We start from the raw sequence: 15,069 nt of genomic DNA on the forward strand, positions 1-15,069 counted from the left end.
ATAATGATCAGAAAGGTCAGATTCAAAAGTGCTGCAGTTAATTTTTGAAACAGAGATAAATTAATCAATGAGAGTTCAACTATAGGAAGTAACACAAGTTACACTGCTGTTAATTACTAAGAGATGGAAGGATGAAAGCAAGGAGGCAAAATCCACAATTTTCAAAGAGCCTCAAAGGAAAAAATCAATATTGAAGTTGCCAGTACCCTGTCAAGAGTATTCGTGCAAATATTTTATCAAAAATTTTCATGGAGAATATTTTTAATTTTTTATCAATGAAATCCAACTAAAATTAAGGTAATAAAATTAAGAATACAGAGTAACTTTCCACTGCCCTTTATTAGCGTACAACCGATTTCAACGCTCAAGCGTCATCATCAGGTACTTGATGATGACGCTTGAGCATTGAAACCGGTTGTACGCAAATAAAGGACAGTGGAAAGTTACTTTGTATTCTTAATTTTATTAAAATGAATTTCCACAAGGTTGAGCCAGGAACAATTGAATATTTAAAATTAAGGGGTCTATTTGAGAGGGTCAAGTAGGGGCAATTCATGTAGCCTCTAGGAAACAAGGTGGCATAGGAGGCATGAACTGATTTTGAGATCGAATGATGAATTAAGAATCTGTATCTGTATGTTTATGGTAAATGACGAATTCAATTTAATTATAAATACTTCAGATCAGCCTCTAACAAAGATATCCAATTTTTTCTTTTACAATTCATCACATGAGAAAGGTAAAATGTCACCTAAACTGCTCCATCTTCCTATTATTCTGAAATAAATTACTAAGCTTTATCCCCTCCAAAAATGACGAGCACAGTAGTATGCAAAGTAAAACGAGGGATATGAGATATAAATTCATATCCAAACATTCATCCATGCATATTATAATTTGTAATCATGATTGATTTGAATAATGCAAATACATTTCATTATTGATAGTATCATATGTGAAATAATTACAGAAACTATTGTAAACACCATTCCTCAAGTGGAAGTCAATGGAATCTTTAGCACTGCTTTGTAATAGATCCAGTTCATTGTGGTTGGGAAAGTCAAACCTTATGCTATTCAATTTGGCTGGAATTTAAAACAATATGAAATGTTGCCGAAGAACAGCATTTCAGTAGGTGGAAGGATAGAACAGGTGGTAAAAGAATACATCGCACGAAATCTCGCTGCCCACTTTAATTAAAACGTTGTCAATAACATAGCCACCTTATCCATCATTTAAGAAAATCTACTTCAGACATAATGTCTGCAAGAGAGACGTATGAGAAAAGGTGAACAGCTAAAAGACAATATACCAGGAATGAGCGTATTATAAGAGTGGGGATGGTGCATATGCTTAAGAATAACCCCATCAGTGTGTGCTGATCTGGTCTCCTGCAAATTAAAAAGGTCACTTTGTTTACATACAAGGCAAGGAGAGAGAAAAAGAAAGTGAGAAATCCAGAAAAGCTGGTAACCTCACAAGAAAATTCTATTTTACGTTATACCAAGTCAGATAAATCATGGAAAATAAGGGGATGATAGAGGAGTGACTTATTGCGCTCATCCTTAGCTGGAGATCAGCTGACTATTAAGTACGAGGGTGGTCCCAGCCATCACCAACTGTTGGTGATGACTGACCCCTGTCTCCTGAAGAACTCAATTGCCTTCTCCAAATGGTCATCCCTCGTGCCTAAACCATACGAGAGTGGTCCCAGAAGTACCCGACCCAAAATAGAAAACACAAAAATTTTGAAAAAAAAATATTTAATTTTCAACATAATCCCCTCCCAGCTCTATACACTTTCCCCAGCGATGTTCCATAAGTTCGATACCCTTTTTATAATAAGAACTGTCTTGCTTCTCAAAATAGCCATTAACTCCCGACATCACTTCTTCACGGTTGGAAAATCTTTGACCACATAGCCATTTTTTCAAGTTTGCGAACAGAAAATAATCTGAGGGCGCTAAATCTGGAGAATAGGGTGCATGAGGTAGCAATTCAAACTTTAATTCATGAATTTTGGTCATTGCAATAACGGATTTGTGAGCTGGTGCATCGTCTTGATGGAACAACACTTTCTCCTTAGCCAAATGCGGCCGCTTTTGCTTGATTTCTTCGCTCAAACGTTGCAGTAAGTTCGCATAATACTCGCCGTTGGTAGTTTTTCCTTCTTCCAGATAATCAATGAAAATTATCCCACGTGCATCCCAAAAAACCGCCGCCATGACCTTGCCTGCAGATGAAACGGTCTTCGTCTTCTTTGGAGGCGGTTCTCCCTTTTGAATCCAATGTTTCGATTGTTCTTTTGTCTCGGGTGTGACGTAATGGACCCATGTTTCATCCATGGTTATGAAGCGGCGCAAAAATTCTGCTTTGTTGTTCTGAAACTTTGTCAAACACTCAATTGAAACATCTTCACGACACTGGTTTTGCTCGAGTGTGAGCAAACGCGGCACCCATCTTGCATACAGCTTTCTCATGCCCAAATTTTCAGTTAATATGCGATGTACCGCACTTTTTGAAATACCTACAATTTCTACTAGCTCGCGCACTTTCAGTCGAGGATCATCTAGTATCACTTGGTGGATTTTCGTCACCGTTTCTGGAGTCGTCACCTTATTTGGTCGACCAATGCGATGCTCGTCTTGACAGCTCGTACGGCCTCGTTTAAACTCTGCTACCCAATATTTTACTGTTGTAAACGAAGGAGCAGACTCACCCAGAGTAGAATTCAGTTCAGCTTTTATATCGGTTGGCCGGAGGCCTTTCAAATAAAAGTATTGTATCACATAACGATGACCAATTTTCTCCATTTTCTCAAATTCACTGACAACGTTCACTAAAAGTGACTGCCAAACGAATACCAAACAATGTACTTCTTCAAAGTTTAAACATACCTTATAGATTGCGTATGTTCTACTACAGTGTTATTTTCAACAACTACCGCCATCTCTAGGTCAGGAAGGGTACTTACGGGACTACCCTTGTATTGAGTAGTATGAGGCGTAAACGACATTACTCTCCCCTTTAGGAGGTTTCTCTAGTCGTCGAAAAATGTACTACTTAAGTGATCAAAATTAAGTATGATGAACAATTTTGGAAGTAGAACAATTCAACAGAAAAAGAGATACTCCGAGAAATGTGATAAATTATATTAATTCGACCTGGTTAGTGTATGCTACGTTTAGACGGGTAATATGCATATAAGTGGCACTATGATCGTCCCATTGAAATGACCATTTATTTCGACGAATACTGTTAATGGTGTAAGTTTTAAGTTGTGCATCATTATTGCTTGTGATTCAGAAAATATTCGGTAGTGAAACTGTAATTTGTACTTTAATAGTAGCAGAAGACATGTCGTCCCGAACTATGTTCATCGCCCAAGAGGGGCCTGCCAATGCACTAGCATTGAACAAAGACAATACACAAGTTGTTATAGCCGGCAGAAATGGTCAGTACATTGTGATGAGAGGATTACTCTATTTATATAATAATGAATTACGGGAAATGCGCTTTGCAAACTAACAAACATTATAATTTTCATTGTGATATTTGATTATAGCAGATCTCCCTGGCATTTGATTCTCTATTTATTCATATTTCTGTGTCTGTTTTAAGTGTTTTATTGATATAGTTTAACATTCTGAGCCTTGGACGCCCTGTCGACTTAATCTTGATTTTCAACGGGCACTAGGTGTAGATATCCGGCTATCATCCTCTGCTCTGTTACACTGATCACATTACATTGAAAAATCATTTTTGGGGTTAATATTACCTCACTCCTATTTCTCCTAGAGGCTAACTTTGGTAGGCATATGCCCAAACAGCGATAGCAACTATTTAATATAAAGGAACTAGGTGATAAACATTTCATACTAATAATGTTTAGTGGTGACAAACTATTAATATTATCTAAAATCCTGATGGTTGTACACCGGTGGGACATTTCAAGTATAAAATCCATAAAAATTATATCACAAATAATGGAATATTTCCGGTAAGCATGTTTTAGGATGATTTCTATCTTCGCCTATTCATATTAGCCAACTTTGGAGTTGTCAAAGTTAAAAAATATATCACATAATGTTATATTTTTTGCAATGGAAGTTAATTTATTTTTTGACCAAACAAACTATTGGAAATAATTTCCTTGAATACATATCGATAATTAGAACATGTCTAAAAGTTCATTTTATAAATCACGTGAATGTAGAGATAGAAAACCAAGCAGACAAAAATGTGTCGAAAAATGTTACCTTATTAGAAATAAATTAATGTAATTCATAATATGTATCGTCAAAATAAATTTATGGACAAGAAATATGAATTTTACCATTTCACTGTTTTTTATCATTGCATGTTGAATGTTTGAACCAGAGAAATGTAGTGTAAGATAAAACCTTCCTCTTTTGGCCTGTTGTTCCAAATAAATCATAGCCCCCTTACTCGATTTATGTGCTCAAGTTTCTTGGGCCACACATTGATGAAAACCTTGGCTGTTCTCTCCACATGTAGGCTATTATGGCCAATATAACTACTGGCACCTTCCTTATCACGAAGCTAGAATCAATTGTTTCCTTGAGCACCTGGAAACCCATGTTCTATGCAAAAATTCAGCCTTAGCTCTCATGTGACATGATTTCCTAACATAATAACCTTAAAAAAAAGGCATTCTCACCCCAAAAAAAGGGCCCTTAAGGCTATGTTAAGTCCCTCATCCTGTTACCCTGATAGACCCCTATTTCAAATACATGCTCTACTCACGTTATTCCCTTGGTTTACATTCACACTGCACCTTATTCATCAAACCAGCCCCCTCAACTTTTTCCCCACAAATCACCAAATGCATTCTATCCCACAATAGTGGCAATATTCATGCAAATCACTGCTCCTTATCCCTTAAACAGAAAGGATCTCGCTATGCAGCTCCAATGACGCCAAATAAAATTCTTTCCAACATAAAATCAGTCAAATCACTCCTGAGCATCAAGAAAATTTAAAACACTTATTTTTAAGGAAATCATAGTACAGCAATACTACGATACTATAAAACTATGCAAATTTTAAATGATTGGTACAATATAGTGTGCTCTATTTGCTATAATTGTATAATATGCTGTAGTGTGCTTATTTCCTTTCTTCTACATGATTATGAATATGTTTATATATTTTTTTTATTAATTTCACTGTTTAATTAATCTGGGCAATTTCTATGGTATTTTGTGGCCCACTGAAATAAATGCTATTATTTTTATTACTATTGTTATTAGTAGAAATGGATTATTGAATAGAAATTATGCATGATATGTAATTTTCTGAATAATATTTGTAATCTTTCATCCTTGATAATTCGGGGACTATATTACTCTAAATGGTAACAATAATGGGACTGAACCCTAAGTAATCATAATATTAGTAATTGAATTAATACTGCAGACAAAACTAAAAGGTCATGGCACTGAAATGTGTTAGGAGAGAGGGTATGAAAAGAGGATAAAGAAAGAGAAGGGGTTTATGAGAGGTAAGGACAAGCGGTGACCAGCATGGGTATCAACCAGAGAAACCTTGTGCTCATTCCCCCCTCTCATGTAGAGTCCTTATCCCTGCAGTATTCTCCTGATGGTCACTTCACCTGACCCATGTGTGACTCAGCAGCTCTCGCAAGTTGGCCTCCGAGGATCCAGGAAGAGATCCACCTACAAACATTTGTTTCTCTCGAGTGACTTGGGATCTCCATTCCAAAACAGGCATGATACACTAGGGCCATGAGCTTTGGTTTTGTCTGTGCACGTTTGAATTTTATTCTCACTTGAAAGTGTAAAATTATTTGTGAAAATTATCTTTCCAGTTTTCAAGGTCTTTTCCATAGATGAAGAGGAGTTTGTGGAGTGCTTTAATTTGAGAGTGGGAAAGAATATTAACCTCAACTTCTCATGCAATGATGTTGCTTGGAATTCAATAGAAGGTGATTTCTATGTAAAATTTATTGTTTTATTTTGTAGCATTTAGACCCATCCTTGGTTAGGCATCACATCCCAGAATGCAGTTATTATTTGTTCTGAGATTTTTCATCTAACAGCTATGGAAGCCTGCTGTCATTTTCCATATTTTTCGTGCATTACAATTTTGGTAGGCTGCAAATCTTGAGACTCAAAAATTGATATTTTCTTTGTATTAATAATGATTTTCTATGAACTTCTTAAAATACGTGTTTAAAACTGAAAGTCGCCTTAAGATTTAAACAAAATGACTTTTTCAGTAATTTATCTTTTTGTGGCGAAATACGAAACAAATGTAACTGTGTTTTAGAGATTTTTGAAGAAATTTTAACCATTAAAATCTTATGTTCGATCATCTTTGGGATGTTCTTCCTGAATATGTTATAAGAGACAGGCTCCTACAGACTTCTGGGTTGTAATTTAGGAGATATCTCTGCTCACTGCTAATGATATTCAAGTTTTGTGATTTTCTGGTTGCCAGTTCTTTCTAAGAAATCACAGACAGCATGGGCTCATCAGCTGTCTCCTCTTTATAACATGAAATGTGTTATTGTTGTCTTAACTAGCCAGATAGCTCAATATTTTGAGAAAAAACTAAGAACCCAAATGGTATTAATAAATAATAGTTGTAAATAAAAAAATAATTAGTTGTATTTAAATGCATGCTCTTCCACTAACCTTATGTGTTTTGCTATAATAACCCATTCTTTCCGAATGACTTCATTCATGTTCTGTTCATCTGTTTTTAAGTTTCCCTTTCAATCCCTCGTCCCTCTCCGCGGGGGGAAATTCCTGCTACCTGCAACGTTGGGTCGCATTCCCTGCCATTTAGAGACTCTTTGGGGGTAGAGTGTTTCGTGGTGCATTTTCATGTGGTAGTGATGTTTCAATTTCTTGCTTGTTGTGTCCTGGCTTCCGTGTTGTAGGATGTCTTTCGTGCTGCATCATGGGGTGCAGTTTTTTAGTTGTTTTGCGGTATACTACCTTGATCAAAAATTTCCCGGAATTTATTCAGAAAATTAAAAATACAAGTTTATTCATCTAAATCTATATTGTCCCCTTCAAAGTAATCCCCATCGACTGCAACACACTTATGCCAGCGCTTGATCCAATCCTCGAAACATTTTTTATATTCGGTTTTCGGTATGTCCATCAGTGCTTCCTGCGATTTTTCCATTACTTCCTCTCGGCTGCTAAAACGCGTTCCCCGTAATGGTTTTTTAACTCGATTGAACAGAAAGAAGTCACAGGGAGCCAAATCAGGTGAATTCGGTGGCTGTTGGATGGTATTTGTTGCATTTTTCGTCAAAAAATTACGAATAATGATAGCACTGTGCGACGGTGCGTTATCATGGTGCAAAATCCACGAGTTTTCTGCCCACATTTCTGGTCTCTTTCGGCGAATTGCTTCACGCAAACGTCTCATAACGCCCAAATAATACTCTTTGTTTACTGTCTGGCCTTCTGGCAAAAATTCATGATGCACTACACCGTTGTAATCCATGAAAACCGTCAGCATTGCCTTCTTTTTTGACTGAAAACGACGTGGTTTTTTTGGTCTCGGCTCATTTGGTGAACGCCATTCACTTGCCTGATGTCTGGATTGCGTGTCGTACTCATAAACCCACGTCTCGTCTCCAGTAATGATCCTTTTGATGAATGTGGGATCGGATTCAGCCTCGCAAATCATGTCTTTTGCGACGTCAACACGGTCTCTTTTTTGCATGAAATTGAGGTCTTTTTGCTGCTACACGACGGAAACCCAAATCATTAACCACAATGTCTTGGGCGGATCCATAGGCAATGTTCAAGTCCTCCGCTATTTCTCTGATGGTTAATTTGCGGTTATTGACCAACATTTCTTTTACTTTATCAATTTTTTCACCGACTTTCGATGTCGATGGTCTGCCACTGCGTTCATCATCTTCGATTGACTCACGACCACTTCTGAACCGCTCGTGCCACTGGTAAACGACCGTTTTTTTTAGAGAATCGTTGCCGAAACACTTTTCCAACATTTCCAACGTCCGTGCGCCACTAAATCCGTTTTTTACGCAAAATTTAATACAAGTTCGTTGTTGCAAATTTAAATCCATTTCTGCAATTGTAAAAAATCGCCAACACACACAGAGATAGATGTACTCTTGGCTACGTAACTTTTGCAAATGTCAAGTTATGACACTAAGATTTAAAGGGAATATCAACAACAGATGTACCAATTTAACAAAAAAACAGAACTCAAATCGGAACGATGGGAGCGCCACACGGTGGTTATTCCGGGAACTTTTTGATCAAGGTAGTATGTGTTTGCATGAGTATTGGATGAAGGGATTTTTGCATGAGTTTGTGCGCTGCTGTGGGTGTAATTTTCCGTGTTGTTTTTTTTGCATGTGGTATTTTTCTTTTTTACGGTTGGTGACCTAACACCCCCCGCCACACGCCCTTGCGGCGGCTTGCGGGGTATTATGTAGATGTAGATGTATTGTTCATCTAATTATTTCAAAGACTGTGTACACTTCAACCCTCTGGCTTCACCACCGAGTGTACATATCCAAGTTAGGTAATTACAGTAATCCACCTGAGGGTTAGTTTAAAAGGTAATGGTAGAGCTCACTTCAGGCTAACCTGTATAGCATGTGAAATTCATTCATGGGTGTCCAGATATTTGAACCTAGGCCAGTGGTTGCTGTAGCTGAGTGCTCTACCCACTATACTACCTTACATCCATCAAACTAAAGTTCAGGTTGAATTCAATTTTAATATGGACAGTCCAATCAAAGAATTTATCTAATGAAGTGTATTATGTTCAGCTTAAACTAAATATTTTGCTAAAACTAATAGGCATGAATGGGTATTTTTTCTCTTTTGTTTTTCAAGGAATAACCTTAAAACCCTCTAACTTGTTCTATTTTCTCAACAGATAACATTCTTGCTACTGCTGCTACAAATGGAGCTGTTGTCTTGTGGAATTTGGGTAGATCATCACGTTCCAAACAAGAACATGTTTTTGGGGATCACAAGCGCACTGTTAATAAAGTCAGCTTCCATTCTGCGGAGCCCAATTGGCTAATATCTGGTTCACAAGATGGGACTATGAAGTGGTTTGATCTGAGAACTAAAGAAGCTACTCGAACGTTTTACAGGTAATGCCTGCATGTGTTATAATCACTAGAATAATTAGACATTTTTTACCACCTAGAATGAATGACTCCACTGATCATCCTGAGCTGTTTTGTATTTTATTGTATAAATCATTTGACTCTCAGATATACTTGGCAAGGAATGAGTTTATTTAACAAAAAAAATTAGTCATTTAGTGTCCAGGTGGGGGATCGAGATGGTGCGGGGGCTAACGTACTGGCTTCCCACCCTGAGGGCGCGGGTTCAAATCCCGGCGGTGTTGAATATTTTTCAGAGGTATCTCGATCCCTACTTGAGGTGCTTTGTGGAGGGCACTTTGAGTGAGTACGCCGTCCGTCGGATGGGACGTTAAACTGTGGACCCCTTGGCGCCTTTCGTAAAGAGTAGGCTAATGCCGACGCCGGGTTTCTCTCCACCCTTCATCCTTTCCTATCCATCCCCTATGGCGCAAATGACCTTAGCTGTCGGTCGCCTCCCCTCAAAACTACTACTAGTGTCCAGGTTAGCTGGCTTTGGTGTTGTGCATGTTGCCCAGGAATTAGGGAAACTTGAAGAGTCTTCAAGGGGGATGCCTCTGGGCACCCAAAGCTTTACCCAAGCTGTGTGATTTTTCAGGTACCAGATCCTCCTGGGAAAATAACAGGTGGCACAGGGAAAGGAGCCCTTACCCTGATGAGTGAATTTCTCACACTGTTTTGCTTAGTATTGGGAGAGTTGTACCCTCGCTTGTCAAAACAACCTTCAGGTTGATACTGTACGTGAATCCTCTATCACCATTTTCCCATTTGCATTTGTATGGATTTTGTCTTTCTCCAAAGTTTATGTTCACCAGTTTGTGCATTGTGTCAGCATTTCCTCTTGTCTTTTATTCTTCCAAGCAACTCTTGATCAATTCTTCGTTGGCTTTCTTTGTCTCTATTGGGGCTGTATTTTCTTCTTTCTTCAATCTGCTCATTTCTCCTCATCCCTATCCATGGTCACCTATGACCTCACACATTGCCACATCCTCCTGCCTTCTTCAGGTAATTCAGTCTATCTTATTTGCTCTGCTGTATTCCTTGATGCAGTTTTTTTGATACTTGGTGTTTGATCTTTCTCTGTTATATTTTTCCTCTTAGGATTTCTTCTCTATTCATGCCTCACCCTCTTTATCTTCTCATATATTAAAAGAAAAATATAAATAGAAATATGAAACTATATCAACTATATAAACCCATTCTTTATATACTCAAATTACCATGTATGCCCTTAGTATAGGAATATCTAATGAAATGTGAAGATCAGCTCATTGCATAGACATTTTTAGTACTTATCAGTTCATGTGGGAAGGAGGGACTATGAGATATTATATATGATGGCTGCAGGAGTGCATGGGTGATCTTTGGGGCTTTGAAACCTTGTACGAGGGGTATTATAGTCTTTAAGTTATTACTGGAATATAATTGAGATGGAAGCTTAATTTTAATTTGTTATTCTTAAGGGATCTTCACCATCTATAGCTATAAGTTTCTCATAGTATTTATTGACCTTTCAAAGGCTGTCATTGTAGAACTCAGCATTTTGCACAGAAAAAGATTGTTCCACCTCTTGAATGACATCATTTGTGTTGTCAAATCTCAGCAAAACCCAGCAATGTTCTTTTTTTTTGGTTCTGGGAATAAGAAAAAGTTACCTGGGGTGAGATTGGGAGAATAAGAAGGAGATTGCAAAATTTCAAGGCCACATCGCTTTGATTACTGGTTGCACCACAGTTGCAATATCAGGTCATGCTTTGTCTGAATTTGAAAAGGAGTTAGTAGTCGTGGAACCCAGCATGCTGACATAGCAAGCATAAAATGGCACAACCGTCATAGCTTTGCCAAATAAGTTTTCGGGTTTATTTAAAATGATGGTTGACAATTCATTGTGTTAGCTTAGTGATACTCACAATATTTAGCTCTTTGATATTGAAAAAGCCCCAAAACCTTTCTTGAAGACTCTCTTTATTCGATAAATATGGTGAAATAAGTACATATTGTATTCAATGTGATGTAATCGCCCACAGTTGATAACATTCTCTGCTCAAACACTTCATGCATCATTTCTACACAACATACTTCTAGCTTACGCTGTAGAAATTCATTTAGAATAGATTTTGATGGTTCTTTGGATTCTGCATGGCCTTCTAGGTATGTTTTAAAAAATTCATTCAACTCCTTGGCTAACTGTGCATACTAGTTCCAAAAAAAACACTCAGGTACTTGATTCATCCATCTCTTCTTGTCCCCATAAAACAAGTTCAGATACTCCACAAACCTTGACACAAAGTATCATCTTGCAGAGAATATTTCTATTTCTTTCAATGCATAACTCGTGGTTGTTGATATTTTTCATGTGAGTGAGCATCTTTTATCAGCCTTTCCCAGAAATGCAAAGCTTGTGCAATTGTTTATGCACTTCTTAGACAAACTATGCTTATTTACCTTCTTGGGGAAATGTTTGAAGCCTCGAAAACCACCCTCAGTCCATGAATCATTGGCACTGAAAAGGAAAGCAATAAAAAGAGCTTATTGCATTGCAAACACAAGTCCACTTCTTCCAATGGTACACCTCCCTTTAAAACTTTCTGATGTAAGGCATTCCCCTGTTTTTAGCTACTTCTTGCATTATAATAGCCAGTTTTGGCCTGCCATAAGACTTAGTATCCATTTTTTTTAAGAATCAAAGCTGAAAAGTTGAGAGCCTTCAACACCCTGACAGCATTCATTCTGAACACACTCTGATGGTTCATGCATTTGCTGATGGGAACAGAGTTCAAACATCATGCGTAATACATAGAATAATATCATCAAGCCGCAAGATGTTTTCCTTGTTTCTGTTTCACATACAAGTCATGAAGATGGCTCTGCTGTAGCCAATTTTCATTGTAGTGATCATTCAAATGAATGTTCAATGACCATATGCTAGATTAGGAAAATTTGTCAAATGAAATAATAATAAATGAATGAAAGCCCTGTTTCATTATTGTGCTTTTCAAAGCTCAGTCAGCCTGCTATTCAAGAATCATAATGTTGAAATATCAAATATTCAAGAATCACACCTTTTTCCTAAATTATAAAGTCATACTACATGTGCTTAGGAAATAACTGGAAATAAAACTTGGAGCATAATATATGAAAATGAGGGAAAGTTGAAGAAAATGTGGTATTAACTAATAAACACATTAAAATAATTCTTGGGTATTAAATAGGCATAAAGGCAGGTGGTAAGTGATTACAATTATCCATGCAGCAGGAATGTGCCAATTTTATACTATGGCCAAAGTCTAAACAAAACTGTGCCTAAGTGGTCGCTGATGTTTGAATTCAAATATGGTATTATTGCTACTGTTATCTCCAAAATATTGCCACATTTTGTTATATACATAGGTAATCTATAAATTATACTTTATTTTATAAGTATTAAATTATTTAAGTTTCATTCGTGTATTCCTCCATGTATTATTGCCTTTTGGCATACATTTGATGTTGTTATTCATTAAACGTTATGCAAAATCAAAAATTTTCGAGTTTTTAAGTATATGTTAATTCAAACATGATTAAATGTACAAACCATATTTAAAAATTCATAATTAGCCACACATATTTAACCATCAAAACAAATGAAAAAGTTCACCCTAGGAATTTAATTCATTTGAATCACTCTTTGTCTTTTAGAATAGGCATTGTAATGTGAGTAATAAGCAATAGCTATGGAAAAATTAAAAATTATTCAAAGTTAACTGTTCTGTTATAGATGTTTTATCAACCCATATCGTGCATAAAACATTTGTCTATTTGTGCCTTTTCAATTCTGATGAGAAGAAAGTGTCACAAATGCTGACTTTTTTTCTTTGTCGTGAACATTTTATGCCGTGTTATATTTGTATTAATACTTTTCTAGTTTTTTAATAGAATTTGGTCATAAAATGCACTTCATTTTAATTGTTAAAATATTCAAGTCCTGTAATCAAGGCATCAGTGTATGGCATAGGTAAATCAAAGAGTATACTTTTGTACATCACAACCAGCTCAAAATATTTACTTAAATAAGTATATGATTGCATTATAAATACTAGTCAAATTGAATGTTAAATGTGTAAAATTATATGTTAAAATATTATATATAATATTTATAAAAATAATATATATAATATTATAAAAAATTGTAAAGCTAAAATATCTTCAATGATATAAATTATGAGATTAACATTGCAATATTTGGTAACTTAATTGAGTAGTTTGTGCAAATACTCACATAAGGTTTTTCTTTCCCCAAATTTGTTTAGTTTTTTGTTCTTTTAAACATTTTTTCTATTGCATTATTTGAAAAATTTGTAAAATGTTTGAATGTGTAATAAGGGAATAGTTGATCACCTTGTTGTGCCTACCATGTGTCTGAAACATCTAGGGACAATATTCCATGCTCATCATGGGTGCATCACACTTTAAGATTTAACATTTTAAGATCCATACACTGACACTAAACCAGCAGTGAATTATCTCTCATCTCTGGAGCTTCTTTCTCGCTAACTCAAGAGGATTAATCTTCTGGTATGATCTAAGTGCTCCAATCATATTTGCTTTTCAAGTAGTAGTTCCCTACTTCATTCCATTATAGTTTATCCACTGATGAATGACTGAATACATTTTATCATTGTGAATTCCTTTATGCACTTTCAAATGACAATTGGACATGATTCATATTTGCAATTTGACATAGTTCCAAGTAGTTTTCTTTTCTGTGTTTGATAACACATGTATTGGCAAAAATCAATAATTTTGTTTTCTTTGCCCTTTTTCATTTTATGTGCTAATTTTGTATTTATGTGCATTCCTAATCCATGGCTCTTTATGGATCTGTAATACCCTCTTGCAGCTGACCCCAATTTAACCCAAAAATTATATTTTAGTTGTTATCACAATACTTTGGCTCCTCTGATCCCTAACCCACATGTTCATTTCATTATCCAAGTCCTCCGATCTACTTTTTCTCCTGTGAAGGTTATATTTTGACTTCATTCCTTGTTGAAGTTTCTCCTGTTGCTTGTGCCAGGACCATGCCATATTCTCAGTAGAAGTGGTTTAAAATGTCATTCAGCAACATGGTTACCATTTTGCTTTGCAAACTACTACATTTTTAGGAAATTGTGTAGCAATGCCTTCTCAAAAATTCCATCATAATTGGGTGTTATAAAATTTAAAAACGTTTTGAAAAAGAAAATTATGATAAAATTAAATAAAATATTGTTCTCAAAACAATGGCACACTCTTAGGTAAACTTTCAACAAAAAATAAAATGTTTGTGTGCGAATTAAACATTGTAGTGCAGGCAGGGTAAGTAGCACAACTGTAATTCTTACGTACCCTTGGACAATTATGGCCATTAATTTTACTTTGGCACTCCCATCAAAACTAATATTTCATTACAACCTTTGCCTTAAAATCTGTGAAGATGGCATGACTCTCCATAGGGAAAACTACCAATAAATATGCTAAGTGTTTGCTGTAAAGAAAGATCAACAAGTCTTCTATGGAAGAGTCCTAGTGGATACCCCTGTAACCAATATGAAAACGCTCAACTAATTATATATATATGGTAAAGTGCACTGTAATATTTGTGGCTGTGATAATGGAAAGTCACAGTACAATCCTGGGAAGTTACAGCTTAGTTGTCTTGTAAATTTCTTTTGATCAATGACATAATGAAATTTGTATTTATTTTCATTGCACAAATGTGAAAAGAGCCTTCTGACCTTTTATGTGATATTTTTTAAAATATGAAATAGCAACAAGAGCAATCATAAACACCCTAGCACTAGGTGGAGGAAAATGCACCAAGTTGGGATTCAGACTCATTACATCTGGGTTGGCAGTTGAGCATGTCAACTTGCAATCACTGGAACCTC

At 36.2% G+C, this 15,069-nt stretch overlaps 1 protein-coding gene across 1 annotated transcript in view; it reads left to right on the forward strand.

The window, feature by feature from the left end:
• The first annotated feature begins 3,016 nt into the window (after window positions 1–3,016).
• Wdr24 (WD repeat domain 24) overlaps window positions 3,017–15,069 on the forward strand; it is a 29,628-nt gene continuing 17,575 nt past the window's right edge. Inside the window, exons 1-4 of the mRNA XM_071590751.1 lie at window positions 3,017–3,266; window positions 3,347–3,454; window positions 5,852–5,968; window positions 8,923–9,145. Coding sequence (XP_071446852.1) covers window positions 3,358–3,454; window positions 5,852–5,968; window positions 8,923–9,145 — 437 coding nt within the window. The 5' untranslated portion in view covers window positions 3,017–3,266; window positions 3,347–3,357. The remainder of the gene's footprint in view (window positions 3,267–3,346; window positions 3,455–5,851; window positions 5,969–8,922; window positions 9,146–15,069) is intronic.

This window comes from Hetaerina americana, unplaced genomic scaffold, assembly GCF_022747635.1.
Source record: "Hetaerina americana unplaced genomic scaffold, ioHetAmer1.1.p SCAF_4, whole genome shotgun sequence".
Taxonomy (NCBI): domain Eukaryota; kingdom Metazoa; phylum Arthropoda; class Insecta; order Odonata; family Calopterygidae; genus Hetaerina; species Hetaerina americana.